Here is a 17,081-nt window from a genome sequence, read left to right as displayed (position 1 = left end):
ACCAGCATGTAGCCCAACATGGGGCTCGAACTCACGAACTGTAAGATCATGACTCGAGCCAAAATCAAGAGTCAGACACCTAACCAACTGAGCCCCCCAGTTGCCCCAAAACTTATATTTATTTAATATGTGTCTGGTACTGTCCTAAACACTTGGCTTATTCAACAATTAAGTAATGTCATCAGTGCCACTGCAGATGATAAGGATCATATGATAATCCTCTTAAGGAGGGTTATACTGCAGATTATATAATATACAAAAATATTCCACAGCAGGTGTTCCTGCAATAATGTTCTTCCTGCCATCAACTATCCTCTAATACAGAGAATCCAAATACAATTGCTGTCAGACTACATTCTACATTCAACTGATATAAATACATATCTGAGTCAAAAATGCCTGTCTTCAAAAACATTGTCATATTTGAATAACATACTTTAGATTCTTCTCCACACATTAGCCATGCTCTGATAGCCCTCTACTGGAGTACCTGTGAATAACCACAGAATTTGTAGATTTACCTAAACCATGTCTTGTTAGGTGACAGTGACACTAGAAGGTTGAAGAGTCTCTTACAGTCAGCTTGGGACTCATTTTGAAATACATGTAGTATTTATTATTTTGATTAAGTTATGCCTGCTCCAACTTGCCAAGCAGAATAATAAAGTAGGGTAGGAGAAAACACAGTGAAACTTCAGTAAGGTGACTGAGGCCCGGAGAATACCGATAACTTTCCTCTTTTAACAATAAACATGTTTAGCTCTTAACACACTTGTCAGAAATTAACACTTGGAAGGATTCTGGCATTAACTATTATGAGAAATAAATACGACTTCTTGGAAAGTATGCTGACAGAATGGTAATCAGTCCCGTTTATGAATGTTAACCACATGCTAGGCACAGTTTGCCATTTAATCCTCCAGCAAGTCTGTGTAGTAGGCGTCGTGGACGGAATTGCTGAAATTCCTGTAGCAAGCAGGAACCGAGAGCCTTAGAGGCTGACGCCCTAACTCTGTTTAAAGGTTAATGAATACTGTTTTCTGGGGTTTTGTTCTCTGCCTTCTTTTTTTTTAAAGCTTGCTCTGATTCACTAACATCAGGCAATTACTGCTATGACTCTAAGTCTGAAAACTTTTGACTGTTATTTGAATGAAGTAATTCTAACTCTGAACCCACATCCTAACAATCTAGTGGGAAAACTCATCTTAACCCATCTTAACCATCAATAGGGCTACTTCTGAGAGTCACACCAAAACCAAAGAGGCTTACAATTGGCTTGGAGTAAATGGGAAATACTTCTCTAATTGTCAATCAACTATTACAGTTCTCTGTGGTCCTAAAGTAGGACCTTGATGACCGATGGCTCTCTCTTTTGTGACTGTTGGCAAGGACACACCATAAAATCTTCTGGAGCCCTTGCGATCACCCTGGAGCCCTGCCATGGGACAACTAGGACTCACTGGCTTCTCCTATTTCTTTTGAGAATATTCCCATTTCTTGCCTTCAGAAGCACTCTTGCTTACTCTGTCCCCATGCCACCATTCTCATGCCAGAAATCTATTCTTTTTAATGGAAACAAAGATTAGAAAGAGTGAGGAATCAAGCCAAGGAAAAGGGTTAAAATTGACCCTTAGTAGGTTATCAACACCAACGTGGCTAGTGAGTAAATTGCTAATAAGGATTTTACGGGGGGGGGGGGTGGGGAGCAATTATTAAGAGCCTCCTCTCCAAGGCTGGGTGATAGATTTACTCCCTTGAAGAATTCTGGATGATAGACATCGTTATTCCCATTTCATAGATGAGGTAGCTCAAAGACATTCACCAAATTTACCTGGAATCACACAGCTACTTAGAGGTCAAGCTGAGGACTTGAACCCCAGTTCGCTGACCTCAGTATCGTACAACCTCAGTGGAACTCCTGGAGAGTTGAACCATCACCCGAAGCACCCTCTGCTTCCTTCTACCCAAGCTTTCCTTGGTATTCAAACAATATTCCATAGTTAGCCAATGAAAATCTCTGATGAGAATTGAAGCTATTTCATCTAGGAATTCTTTTAAGGCAGAATGAAATCCTAAATCCTAGATGCCCAAGTAATCTACTAAAAAAATCCTAGCCTGAACTGACCCAATATCAGAACAGTCTAAAGTTTCCTGAAATTAAAATGCTGAGCCCGAAAATATTGGCATAGTCTTAATCTGCACTGGACATCTCATCCTTCCTCAAAATAAATAGGAAATCCCAGTTGACTTTAGAGCCAATCTGACCACTCAAGTTATTTTTTTTCTTTTTCTTTTTCTCTCTCTTTTTTTTTTTTTACAAATAGTTTATTGTCAAATTAATTTTTCTCTTTTTTTTTAATTGGTGTAGGGATAACTGGACAATCTCAGGATTAGAGAAATAGGCTTCCCTATAATTTCCCTATAATTTTATAGACTTCCCTATAATTGCAGGTGGCCTAGTATGGCAAAAAGAGCACTGGGCAAGCTAATTCAAGCTAGCATCTTCTTTATACCATCTGTGTTCCCTAACACAGATGGCACATCTAACAAGTGTCCAAACTAAAAACCTGGAATTACATCTACCTCATTTTCTCTGTTCACCATCATCCCTCATCTCAGCAAAATCCTCTAATCCTTGGCACAAACATTAAATATTGGTCACCATTCCCACATTTATATTCCCAGCCTGAATCTCTCCTCTGAATACCACACATGTATGCAAATACCTTCTTGGTATCTCTGCCTGTATGACCCACAGGCATTTCAACATAGTATTTCTGAAACTGAGATTTTGATATTATCGCAAACCTTTTCCAAACCCCATTATTCCAAACCTGTTGCTCAGGTAAAAAAAAAATTAGTATCATCCTTGATTCCTCTCTCTCACTCCCCACATTCACTACAAAAACCAATTCTGTTTGTTCTACCTTGAAAACATATCCAGGGGCATCTAGATGGCTCAGTCAGTCAAGTGTCTGACTCTTGATTTCGACTCAGGTCATGATCTCATGGTTCATGAGTTCCAGCTGCATCAGGCTCTGCACTGCACGGGTGGGAACCCTCAAGGTCCCAAAAAGCCTATAGAGTCTGAGTGGGCCCGTCTGCGATTCCGTGGTGATTGGCATACAGTCTGGCAGCATCGGAATAGTTTCCAATCATAACTCTCAAAGCTGAGACCACTACCGCTAAGTGTCACCTAAGTTCCTTTGGGACATGGCCAGACTGGCATCTGACTGGTCTCCTCATTAGAGGGGGCACTCCCACCCCTTTGTCTGTCTTTGCGACCATCTCACGGGAGCATTATGGGATTGGGACTATACAAAGAAGGGATTTTTGGAAAACTAAAATTATGTAATTATATATATATTCTTTATATTTAGGACCACCATAGCACTTCGCACAGTGGAGAATAAAGAGGCAAGAGATTTCTATTCTCCCAAAGAAATGGGTAGCCAGAGAACAAAGGTAATCGCTATATAATAATTTGACAGCAAGGTATGAAAGACAGGATGAAGGGGGTTGAGGTAGGGAAAGATTTCACAGAATATTTTTATAATAGGAGAGATCAGAAGATAGTTGAAAGCAAAAAAGACAGGTCCAGTAGGCAGGAAGAAGTTGGAATTAATAGGAAAAAAGAATAGAGGAACAAGGAAAGAATTCATGAGAAGTACACAAGAGAGATCAAGACCCTTTCTTTGCTACTGTAAGGAAAGAAAAAGTAGAATTGATATGCAGAGAGGAAGCAAGGGGCTTCATAAACCAAAATATGTAAAGGTCTCTATAAGATGTGAACTTGGGATTTGTTCAGGTAGGAACTAGGTTTTGGAGCCTCAAGAAGTTTATAAGACATTTAAGGCTACCTAATACTGCTTTATCAGTTTGGCAGGGTACAGAACCCTTGACAATGTACTAATGAAGCCTCCAGAATGGAAGGGAAAAGTATTTATTTGAAGAGATTATAATCCTTAACTTCTACTTGGCTGACTGCTATAGTTACACTAAAACAGTGGGTTGTAGAAATGTACATAAATCCTATAACGTTCTCATGTTGTGGTCTCCAAAGAAATAATTTATTTCCTAAAAACCACCATTCTACTTTCTGTCTCTATGTATTTGGCTAATGTAGGTTATATAAGTGGAGTCAAACAGTATTTGTCCTTTTGTATCTTTTACTTAGCAAAATGTTTTTAAGGTTCATTCATGTTGTATTCATGTATTCATGTTGCATATATCAGAGTCACATTCATTTTAAAAGAGGAATGATATTGTATTGTATGTATATATATAACATTTTGTTTATCCATTCATCTGTTGATAGACACTTGGGCTGTTGTGTCTAGTAGTCTATCACTTTTAAGTGGAGACTTTTGACTCCTGATCTAATGCTCATTCCCATAGTATCACAAAGGAAATTGATTGCTTTATATAACCTCCAATCTCCCCCAAAGTTAAGAGGGTTTCAGGGAAATGGGCATCTCACGTAAAAAAAAAAAAAAAGTTAACTGAAATATTGATGCTGAGCTTTCATGAATAAACGAATCAAACTAAGCTTGAGTAGCCCATACTTTATTTAAGTCTCCTTAGGACAATACCTCTATTTTCTCTTTTTCCTTCAGTTAAACGTACACACACATACACACACACAAAATGGTTTACTAAGAGATAGTACATAAATCCTGTAACTTTAAAGTCCAAGAGACTACCAAGACCACTAGCTGATGCACTATCTCTAGAATTATTTGTAGAATAATTGAACTTCATTGTGCAACACATCACAGAACTGCCTCTCCATGAACAAGTCCAGAGAGAAATTTCTCCAGGATTCTTTTGTCTCTGTGCCAAGCTTTTAGTAGCAGTTGCATCATTTCCAAACTCGAGGTGTAGCCAGCCTATTAGAACATGTAGAGAATGCCTGTTGCAAGTCTGGCTTACTTCTGCCAGTCCTCTCAATATCTGCAACACAGCTCTCTCCTAGAGCTTTATGCTGAAGGTGGCTCTTTGCTGGGGACAGACAAGGATTGAGCCGGAGGAGAAGTACAGAGCACAGTCATGAATATTATCTTGGATCTGCTCCTGCTTCTGCTCACCATCATCTACTCCTACTTGGAAGCATTGGTGAAAGTTTTCATTCCCCAAAGGAGAAAATCTGTGGCTGGGGAGACTGTCCTTATTACAGGAGCCGGGCATGGAATAGGCAGGTCGACTGCCTATGAATTTGCAAAACGGAAAAGCAGACTGGTTCTGTGGGATATTAATAAGGTAATGGATTCATTGGCCCCATCTTTTAAATGCCTCACAAGTAAGGCATGTTTTAAAAATTATTTGACTTAACAATCTGCTTACCTATGTATTTTTCTTTTTTAATGTTCAATAACTAAATTCTCTGGTGCCTTATTCTATGTGCATTGGGATGGTTTGACAAAGGAAACATAATTGAGAACTAACCAGTGATTTTTTTATGCCGTGATATTCAAGTTAATAACACAGACTCAGGAGCGAGGCTACTTCCAAGCTTCCAGTTTCCTTATCTTTGAAATGAGAGTAATACCTCACAGGATGGGTAAGAACAGGTGTTAGCAAATTCTAGCTAATGGGACAAACCTGGTCTTTGGGCAGGCTGTTGAGTTAGCAATGTTTTTTTTTTTTTTTTTTTTACCTTTTTTAAGGGTTCTCAGGGGTGCCTGGATGGCTCAGTCGGTTAAGCATCCGACTTCAGCTCAGGTCATGATCTCACAGTTCGTGGGTTCGAGCCCCACATCGGGCTCTGTGCTGACAGCTAGCTCAGAGCCTGCTCAGAGCCTGGACCTTTTTCAGATTCTGTGTATCCCTCTCTCTCTGACCCTTCCCTGCTCACGCTGTCTCTCTCTCTCTCTCTCTCTCTCTTCTTCTTCTCTCTCAGAAATAAATAAAACATGAAAAAAATTAAAAAGAAACAGGGTTGTCAAAGCAAAAATTAAATAAAGAAACAAAGAAGAACATCCAACAGAACCTCTAAGTGCCTTCTCTCCCACCCACACAATCTTGAAATTTTTACTCCCTGGCCATTTACAGGAAAAGTCTGTGGACTCCTGGGCAAGACGATTAAATAAGTGAATTTTTTTTAATGTTTTTTATTTATTTCTAGGAGAGAGAGAGAGAGAGACAGCACGAGCAGGGGAGGGTCAGAGAGAGGGGGAGTCACAGAGTGAAACAGGCTCCAGGCTCTGAGCTGGCCGTCAGCACAGAGCCCGACGCGGGGCTCGTACCCACGAACCGCGAGATCATGACCTAAGCGAAAGTCGGACGCTTAACCGACTAAGCCACCCAGGCGCCCCTAAATAAGTGAATTTTAAGTGCTTAGAACAATGTCTGGCCCTCCTAAACATAAGCCATTTAAAAAAAAAAAAACATGCAGTGGGTCAGCTTTCTCTTGAGCATTAATATTTTTCTTGTACTGTTATTTGTAAATATTATATTAGCTACTCAAAAATAAAACTCAAGTAAGTGAAATTCTGTATCATTTCCCCTACACTTTGAATTCTGAAGGCCATAAAAATATACACAGAAAAAGTGTGTATACACCCAGAAATATACACAGATTTCGAGGTTGGAAAAATTGCAAACTTTTTTAAGAATCAGATTTTCTGGGTGCCTGGGTGGCTCAGTCAGTTAGGTGTCCAACTTTGGCTCAGGTCATGATCTCATGGTTCAAGGGTTTGAGCTCCATGTCAGGCTCTCTGCTGTCAGCACAGAGCCCACTTAAGACCCTCTGTCCCCCTCTCTCTGTCCTTCCCCTACCCATGCTTACTTTCTCAAAAATAAACAAACATGAAAAAAAAAAGAATCTGTTTTCCACAGATCACAGTGAGATTTTAATTACCATTATATTACTACTCTCTGTTGTTCCTTGCTGTCATGTCCAGTTGCCCTATTTTTAAAGCCTTCAAAAATATCACTTTGGGGTACCTGGCTGGCTCAGTCAGCAGTATGCAACTCTTAATCTCGGGGTTGTAAGTCCAAGCCCCACGTTGGGTGTAGAGATTACTTAAAAATAAAATCTTTAGGGGTGCCTGGATGGCTCAGTCAGTTAGGCAACTGAATTCAGCTCAGGTCATAATCTCACAACTTACAGGTTCAAGCCCCATGTTGGGCTCTGACAGCTCAGACTCTAGAGCCTACCTCAGATTCTGTGCCTCTCTCTCTCTCTGCCCGTCCCCTACTTGTGCTCTGTCTGTGTCTCTCAAATAATAAATGTTAATAAAATTTTTAATAAAAAAATAAAATCTGTAAAAAAAAAAATGCCATTTGATCTTAGAAAAGTAGTTCTTCTCTGGTTCTTTCCAGACAGTAAAGAATATTATACAAAGAAAAGTTGATATATTTCTGTATAACAGACACAGGCATTTAATAGATGAGTTGATATACAGGGAAGTGACTTGGCATTAGTTGGTCCTTGAAGAGATTCCAATGACCTTTCTAGAAGGGGACAAGATTTACAAATTGAGAAAGCTTCTGTCTGCTATTCTTAGTTAGGCATTCATCAAAAAGAAAAAGAAAGAGGGGTGCCTGAGTGGCTCAGTCGGTTGAGCGTCCGACTTTGGCTCAGGTCATGATCTCACAGTTCGTGGGTTCAAGCCCCACATCGGGCTCTGTGCTGACAGCCAGCTCAGAGCCTGGAGCCTGTTTCAGATTCTGTGTCTCCCTCTCTCTCTGACCCTCCCCTGTTCATGCTGTCTCTCTCTCTCTCAGAAATAAATAAAACATAAAAAATTTAAAAAATAAATAAAAAGAAAGAGAAAAGAAAAAAAAAAAGAAAGAAGTATAAATCCAGGAAAAAGGCTTGATAAAATATAACTTTTGAATCTCTTTCCAGATATGGGTTTTGGAGAGATGACTGACATTCATTATATTTTTAATTATTTTACTAAAAATTTTTTAAAATATTTATTTTTGAGAAAGAGAGAGAGAGATAGGGAGTAGGGGAGGAACAGGGAGAGAGGGAGACACAGAATCCGAAGCAGGTTCCAGAGTCTGAGCTGTCAGCACAGAGCCCTACATGGCGCTGGAACTCACGAACAGCAGGTTCATGATCTGAGCCAAAGTCAGATGCTTAACTGACTGAGCCACCCAGGCGCCCCTATTTATTGCATTTTCAAAATTTCAGTGACAAGGAATAAAATGACTTATTTAAGATTCTACCTGAAGGATGCATCATCTAACCTCATAGGGTATCTGAATCCTTGAATTTTACAGTTACACAATAAAGGTATTAGGGGCTCCTGCATGGCTCAGTTGGTTAAGCAACCAACTCTTGGTTTCCAGCTTGAGTCATGATCTCCTTGTTTGTGGAATGGAGACCCAAGTCTCTGTGCTGAGAATGCAGAGCCTGCTTGAGATTCTCTCTCCCCCTGCCCCTCCCCCCACTCACATGTACACGTGCTCTCTCTCTCTCAAAATAAAAAAATAACTTAAAAACCAAACACTCAAGATATTAAGTGATTCACTATAAGGCTATAAATGTACCTCAGATCTCCTTTAACCTGTGGAAAGTGCCATCTCTCATAGTATTGAATGACTTTTTTTGCCTTACATAGAGCCATGTTAGCAGTTTGCCCTCATTTGATCTAAACTGTTGCTTTAGGAACACTGAAAAGTGGAGTCACTGCAAACTAGGGTTGAGGCTAAAGCAAGTATTTTGCTTACAAAAAGACAAGACATTACATTTTGTAGTTCTCTTGCTCAGTTATAAGACTGACACATTTTTAATTCTTCAATCAAAGCATCTGATGAAAGCTCTGGTCATGAATTCTCTCTACTGACCATGAGTCTAGAGACAAATGAATGCATGGTGGTTCTTGTAATCTGACAATGAACAAGCTACCAACTTAAGTCTACATCAGTGAAAGAGCTCCTCTCCTCCTTCTTTACTCCTCTGCAAGCCCCAAAAGGCTATGAGGGGATATTGGCTTTGTGACTTTGTGTCCTAATTTCTCCAAGGGTCTGTCCTTTGGGATTTCAGGCTGTTGCTCTGGGACTTAGCCTGAGGTAGTGGGATAGCAAGGACCCAAGGGAGGCAGCTTTGGCTAAGGGAAACCACCTGCCACTAATTCAGGGACTGCCCTAAATAACAACCACACTGTGAACATCCCAGTGTGAGAGAAGGGCTTTCAGATGGCCTTGCCTCTTCATCACAGAGAAGAATCTACAAATTGTGAGAGGAAGAAGTTCAATTTAAAAATTTTTTACTGTTTATTTTTCAGAGAGACAGAGCATGAGCAGGGGAGAGGCAGAGGGAGACACAGAATCCGAAGCAGGCTCTGCACTGTCAGCCCAAAGCCAGCTGTGGGGCTCTAGCCCAACGTGGCTCTTGAACCCACAAACTGTGAAATCATGACCTGAGCTAAAGTCAGATGCTTAACTGACTGAGTCACCCAGGCACCCTAAAAAGTGTAATTTTTAAAATCTTATAATCTTCTGTATAAAATCAATGGATATCAAAACTTGAAAGGAATTCTAATTTTCCAGAAATGCAGATCAAGAAACATCAGGACAATTTTATCTTAGGAAAAAAGTCTTTGAATTTAGGCTAAAAATAAGTTTCTCTATCTCTGTGTCCTGGAGTTACTACATATAAAGTTTCTACAAACTTATTATATGTGTGGAGTTTTTACACAGATAAGACTATGGACTTTGCCCCTTTTCACCCCAAAACACTTGAAGATAATATTATATCCCCAAGAGTGGTAGCAATGTCTCCCTAGAAAAGCCTTCCTTGAACAAGAATCCTTCTCTCTCCTTCCTTCCTAGAGGCTTAAATCAAAATGGTCAAGAAAAGTATGACAGGCAGAGGCAATATCATTAAAAATTACCACTAGTTTAGAATTGCTACCTGGTGCTTTACTGCCTATTATATGGTTGGTGCTCAACAACAATTTGACAATATGTCACGTGATAAGCTGAATTTTCTTTTCTTCTGCATACACCAGCATCTCCATTCATGACCCCACAAAGAGCAACATCTTTCAAACACACTCTTCTGGCTTAAGAGTAGCCTGCTTTAGAAAAACTGCCTTCAAGGAACCTCTAACCCAAGATAAAAAGCTGGAAAAACATGAAGATTTTATTTATTTTGTTTAGATGCAGAATGGCTGTTGAGAATGTAACCAAATAAGATGAAAACCCATATCTAATATGAGCACTCACTGGCAGAAACGTCAGGTATAATTTCCTTGCAAATTATGCAGGCAGTGTCTCTCATGAAACTTTTGTACAAACAAGGAGGGCATTTTGGACATGAATTTTAATCTTTTTTTTTTTTTTAAATAGGCTTCATGCCCGGTTCAGAGCCTCGTGTGGAGCCCAACACAGGGCTTGAACTTGCAACCCTGATATCAAGACCTGAGCAGAGGTCAAGAGTCAGATACTTACCCTAACCTTCTGAGCCACCTAGGCGTCACGTGAATTTTAATCTTTAAAGAAACTTCTTCTCCAGGTCTCTCTTCCCTAGTCTTGTTCCCTAAGTGATCTACATCTTTCTACATTTGTTTTTTCCAATTATAGCACAGTGTTGAGGAAACAGCAGCTGAGTGCAGAAAACTGGGGGCCACCGCACATGCGTCTGTGGTAGACTGCAGTAACCGAGAAGACATTTATAACTCCATAAAGCAGGTGAGATTTCAGAGTACAAATTCCTTCAAATAATTTTGAATCTATTTCCATGGACAATGGAAAGTTTCTTTATGGCTGCTTGATTTAAATTATATTTTAGCCTCTGCTAGCTAAGGTAGTTGTATGAATAAGGAAGGACATGCATTTCTTTCCTTGTATAGAACCTACTCAACTCTGCCTATTATTATTATTATTTCATATTTTTAATCAATTTCTTTCTGATCAGAAGTGTGAGCAGTGGTATAGAGTGACAGAGAAGAGATTCATCACCAGGAGAAAGGATCACTTTCTTTGTTTCCTTAATCCTATCACTTTTGCAGTTAATTCCTTTTTTTCCTTTATTTCCTTTATGGTATTTTATTTATGTTACTAGTGATCTAATCTTCTATAGAAAATGTAATGTTAGTAATTATTATAACCATTTTTAAAAGAGTAAATATCAAATAAACGAAGCACTCCAATAAACTACTGCACCCTTTAATCTCTACAATAACTCCATTAACCTCATTTGACAGATGAACAAATTGAGATTTTGCTCCATTAAGGAGGGGTTAAGCCCATCCATGATCATGTAATTAGTAGGTGGTAGAAACAAGACTACTCAGTTAGCACTATAACAATGTTTGGTCAGAACCAATATATCAATTAATCAACATAAATATTAATTTCACTTTATAGATAAGTTTTTAAAATCTATTATTTACAGAGTATGAAAATTCAGATGTTAAAAAACATGGTTTTCCTAGCTTTATGACAGTGTTCTCTTTGCATCCATTTTTTGGACAAAAGCTCTTTCTGGCCTGAACTTTGAGATTTCTCATCAAGTGAAATAAAGAATCTAGTCCCTGGATGACATCAACCCCAAAACTTTGAGTTTCTATAACACATCTAGTAATTTTTTTTTTCACTTTAAAGGTAAAGAAAGAAGTGGGAGATGTAACCATCTTGGTGAACAATGCTGGGACAGTATATCCAGCTGATCTTCTTAGTACCAAGGATGAAGAGATTACCAAAACTTTTGAAGTCAACATCCTAGGACATTTTTGGGTGAGTGTGAGGAACATTTCTGGTTTGTGATTGACTGACACAACCTCTTAAGGTACATAAAGTTTGTAATTGAGTTCACACCTTTATATTTGCCTAAAATCAAGAATCACAAAATTAATCTGAGTGGAAGACTCCCTGAGAGAAGACCACAGAGTTTGAAGAAACACAACTCACTGGAATGTAGGCTAGTTGGTCTGCCTTATCCACTAGAATCTAACACAAAACATGGCATGGATGGACCAAGTATTCAAAAAATACTTGTGGAGTTTTGCTAAAGATTGTCAGTATACATCTTTCTAGTGCTTTAGAGGATATATATAAAATATACATTCACTTGTGATCTCATGTAATGGAATTTTAGAAGTGAAAGGACAACATAAATCACTACTTTGTATGTGTGTAGGGGTTGGGACATTTTCTGCACGAGATTCAGACAAGCTCTAGATCCGTGCTGGAACTTCGATATATGGCTCTACAGACCTCTTGTAATTGGTTAGTAGAAGACTGACATATGCTTTTGTAGAAAGCATTTCTATGGATTAATCTTCTAGTGCCTCAATATTAGTGTAGAACCTAGAATAAATCTGGATTCTGGAAGAGAGGAGAAAAAAGTGTTATGTTCTCCCATCTTCCCCAGCCCCTCACACATGGTAATGAGGATTGATTATTATGCCCACCAAAATACATAGAGACTGCCTGTGTTAGTTATCTATAGCTGCATAACAAATTTATCAAAATTCAGTGGCCTGAGCTGAGATGGCAGAGTAGTAGGGGCACTCTGCTTGCCTCCTCCCTCGATCTCAGTTAGATAAATATCAAATCATTCTGAACACCCAAGAAATTGATCTGAGGACTGAGAGAACAAACTGCACAAATAGGGTGAGGAAAAGAGACCACATCATGGAAGTAGGGACAGACTTCAGTAAGCAGTGCAGCACCCACAGTGGAGGCTTGAGCTGCTTACACCAAGCCCTGCCCCTCTGCACTCTGCAGGTGCTTTTATTATAAGACAAATATACCTGAGAGCCAGAGCAACAGTAGACCCCTCCCCAGAAGACCAGTACAAACCTATCACATGCACCAAGTCTACTGACTATAGAGTGCTGCAAAGCCTTAACTACAGTGGAAATAGGATCTGGCCTCTTTTAACAAACAGACCAAAGCATATCTAGTTGAAACTCACCACACAGTGGACAAGGTCCAAATACTCCCCACGGAAGGCAAGGAGAAACTCTGCAATGGACTGACCTGAGGAAAAGAACAGCCAAAACACAACAGCAGAGTGTGCACAGCATACACCAGAAACACTTCCTGAAGCACCAGACCCTGGACAGTATATGACCTCTTCTTAATAAAGCCATTCCTGTCAGGAATAGGAAACATAACAGGCTTTCCTAACACAGGGAAGAAAACAAAGGGCTAGACAAAATGCCAAGACAGAGGAATTAATTCCAAAAGAAAGAATAAAAAAAAAAAATCATGGCCAGGGATTAATTGAAACAGATATAAGAAATATGCTTAATCCAGAATTTAAAACAATAATGAAAAGGATACTAGCTGGGCTTGAGTAAAGCATAGAAGACACCAGGAGTCCCTTATTGCAGAGATAAAAGATCTAAAATCTAGTCAAGCCAAAATAAAAAATGCTATAACTGAGATGCAAACGTGACTGAATGTAATGACACAAAGATGGAAGAAGTAGAGGAACGAACAAGTGATGAACTTGTGATATGAACAAGTGATATAGGAGATAAAATTATGGAAAATAATTAAGCTAAGAAGAAGAGGGGGGAAAATATTGAATCACAAATGTAGACTTAGGGAACTCAACGACTCTATAAAGTGTAGTAGTATTCACTTCACAGGAGGCCTAGAAGAAGAAGAGAAGGAAAAGGGGGCAAAAAGTTTATTTGAGCAAATTATACTGAAAACTTCCCTAATCTGGGGAAGGAAAAACACATCCAAATCCAGGAGGCACAGAGAACTCCCATCAAAATCAACAAAAGCAGGCTAACACCAAGACATATTATAGTAAAATTTGCAAAATACAGAGATAAGAAAAAAATTCTAAAACCAGCAAGGGAAAAGAAATCCTTGATTTACAAGGAAAGACAACTAAGGTTAGCAGCAGACATCTCCATAAAAAGTTGGCAGGCCAGAAAGGAGTGCCATGATATATTCAATATGCTGCATGGGAAAAATATGAAGCCAAGAATACACTATCCAGCAAGGCTGCTATTCCGAACAGAAGGAGAGATAAAGAGTTTCCCAGTCAAACAAAAACTAAAGGAGTTTGTGACCACTAAACCAGCCCTGCTAGAAATATTAAAGGGGACTCTTTGAGTGGGAAAGAAAGACCAAAAGCAACAAAGACTAGAAAGGAAAGGAAGAAATGACTTTACAGGTAACACAATGGCACTAAATTCATATCTATCAATAATCACTCTGAAAGTAAGTGGATTAAATGCTCCAATGAAAAGACATAGGGTATCAGAATGGATCATAAAACAAGACCTATCTATATGCTGTCTACAGGACATTCATTTTAAACCTAAAGACAGTTCCAGATTGGAAGTGAAGGGACGGGAAGTGAAGGGACCATTTATCATGCTAATAGACTTTTTTTTTTAAAGCCAGAGTAGTCATACTTATATCAGATAAACTCAATTTTAGTTTGTTCTAGTTTTGAGAAGTATACTGGTGCAATTTCTATTGGAATTGCATTGAATGTGTAGATAGCTTTGGGTAGTAATGACATCTTAACTATATTTATTCTTCCTATCCATGAGCATGGAATGTTTTTCCATTTCTTTGTGTCTTCTTCAATTTCCTTCATAAGTTTTCTATACTTTTCATCATACAGATCTCTTGTATCCTTGGTTAGGTTTATTCCGAGGTATTTTATGGTTTTTTGTGCAATTGTGAATGGGATCAGTTTCTTGATTTCTCTTTCTGTTGCTTCATCATTGGTGTATAAAAATGCAACCGATTTCTGTACGTTGATTTTGTACCCTGCAACTTGGCTGAATTCTTGGATCAGTTCTAGTAGGCTTCTGGTGGAGTCTGTCGGGTTTTCTATGTAGAGTATCATGTCATCTGCGAAGAGTGAAAGTTTGACTTCCTCTTTGCCAATTCTGATGCCTTTGATTTCCTTTTGTTGTCTGATGGCTGATGCTAGGACTTCCAGCACTATGTTAAACAACAGTGGTGAGAGTGGACATCCCTGTCGTGTTCCTGATCTCAGGGGGAAAGCTCTCAGTTTTTCCCCGTTGAGGATGATGTTAGCTGAAGGCTTCTCATAGATGGCTTTGATGATGTTTAAGTAGGTTCCTTCTATCCCAACTTTCTCGAGAGTCTTTATTAAGAAGGGATGCTGTATTTTGTCAAATGCTTTTTCTGCATCTATTGACAGGATCATATGGTTTTTATCTTTTCTTTTATTGATATGATGGATCACATTGATTGATTTGCGAATGTTGAACCAGCCCTGTAACCCAGGAATGAATCCCACTTGATCTTGGTGGATGATTCTTTTGATATGCTGCTGGATTCGATTTGCAAGGATCTTGTTGAGAATTTTTGCATCCGTATTCATCAAGGATATTGGCCTATAGTTCTCTTTTTTTGCTGGATCTCTGTCTGGCTTGGGAATCAGAGTGATGCTGGCTTCATAAAATGAGTCCGGGAGTTTTCCTTCGACTTCTATTTTTTGGAATAGCTTGAGAAGAATTGGGATTAATTCTGTTTTAAATGTCTGGTAGAATTCCCCAGGGAAACCATCAGGTCCAGGGCTCTTATTTGTTGGGAGATTTTTGATCACTGATTCGATTTCTTCACTCGTTATGGGTCTGTTCAGGTTTTCTATTTCTTCCCGTGTGAATTTTGGTAGTGAGTGTGTGTTTAGGAATTTGTCCATTTCTTCTAAGTTGTCCAATTTGTTGGCATATAATTTTTCATAGTATTCCCTGATAATTGCTTGTATTTCTGAGGGGTTGGTTGTAATAAGTCCATTTTCATTCATAATTTTGTCTATTTGGGTGCTCTCTCTTTTCTTTTTGATAAGCCTGGCTAGAGGTTTGTCAATTTTGTTTACTTTTTCAAAAAACCAACTCTTGGTTTCATTGATCTGTTCAATTGTTTCTTTGGTCTCTATGTTGTTTATTTCTGCTCTAATTTTTACTATTTCTCTTCTTCTACTGGGTTTAGGGCGTTCTTGTTGCTCTGCCTCTAGCTCCTTTAGGTGAGCTGTTAGATTTTGGACTTGTGCTTTTTCTAATCTCTTGAAATAGGCCTGGAGAGCAATGTACTTTCCTCTTAGGACTGCCTTGGCCGCATCCCATAGATTTTGAATTGTTGTGTTTTCATTTTCATTTGTTTCCATATATTTTTTAATTTCCTCTCTAATTGCCTGATTGGCCCATTCATTCTTTAGAAGGGTGTTCTTTAACCTCCATGTTTTTGGCGGTTTTCCAGACTTCTTCCTGTAATTGATTTCAAGTTTCAAAGCATTGTGATCTGACAGTGTGCATGGTATGATCTCTATTCTTTTATATTTATTGAGGGCTGCTTTATGTCCCAGTATGTGATCTATCTTGGAGAATGTGCCATGCGCACTTGAGAAGAAAGTAAATTCCCTGGCCTCAGGATGTAAAGTTCTAAATATATCCGTCAGATCCATCTGGTCCAATGTGTCTTTCAAGTCCATTATTTCTTTAGTGATTTTCTGTCTGGTTGACCTATCCATTGCTGTAAGCGGAGTATTAAAGTCCCCTGCTATTAGCACATTCTTATCTATAAGCTTGTTTCTGTTTGTGATTAATTGTTTTAGATATTTAGGTGCTCCCATATTCGGTGCGTAGACATTTATGATTGTTAGTTCTTCCTGATGGATGGACCCTGTAATTATTATGTAGTGCCCTTCTTCATCTCTTGTGATTGTCTTTAATTTAAAGTCCAGTTTGTCTGATATAAGTATCGCTACTCCGGCTTTCTTTTGATTTCCTGTAGCATGATATATATTTCTCCATCCCCTTACTTTTAATCTGAAGGTATCTTCCCGTCTAAAATGAGTTTCTTGTAGACAGCATATTGATGGATTTTGTTTTTTAATCCATTCTGCTACCCTATGTCTTTTGATTGGAGCATTCAGCCCATTTACATTCAGTGTTATTATTGAAATATGTGGGTTTAGAGTCTTTGTATCTTTTGTAGGGTTCATGTTTGTGGTGGTGTCTCTGGTATCTTTGTTCCTTGCAACCTTTCCTTCAGAGCATCCCCCTCAGGATTTCTTGTAGGGCTGGCTTCGTGGTGACAAATTCTTTCAATTTCTGTTTATTTGGAAAGGTTTTTATCTCTCCTTCTATTTTGAATGACAGGCTTGCTGGATA

General features: G+C 38.9%; 1 protein-coding gene across 2 annotated transcripts in view; it reads left to right on the top strand.

Moving 5' to 3' along the window:
- The first annotated feature begins 5,018 nt into the window (after positions 1 to 5,018).
- LOC120244186 (17-beta-hydroxysteroid dehydrogenase 13) overlaps positions 5,019 to 17,081 on the top strand; it is a 33,767-nt gene continuing 21,704 nt past the window's right edge. The window contains exons 1-3 of one of the 2 annotated variants that reach the window (XM_039250573.1): positions 5,019 to 5,259; positions 10,540 to 10,647; positions 11,563 to 11,694. In XM_039250573.1, the coding sequence (XP_039106504.1) occupies positions 5,050 to 5,259; positions 10,540 to 10,647; positions 11,563 to 11,694 (450 nt within the window). In that variant the 5' untranslated portion in view covers positions 5,019 to 5,049. The remainder of the gene's footprint in view (positions 5,260 to 10,539; positions 10,648 to 11,562; positions 11,695 to 17,081) is intronic. The other variant, XM_039250574.1, reaches the window with a different exon arrangement.

This window comes from Hyaena hyaena, unplaced genomic scaffold, assembly GCF_003009895.1.
Source record: "Hyaena hyaena isolate Hyena2069 unplaced genomic scaffold, ASM300989v1 scaffold_373, whole genome shotgun sequence".
NCBI lineage: Eukaryota > Metazoa > Chordata > Mammalia > Carnivora > Hyaenidae > Hyaena > Hyaena hyaena.
Note: the sequence above shows the minus strand (reverse complement) of the source record. Positions and strands in the feature narration are given on the sequence as shown.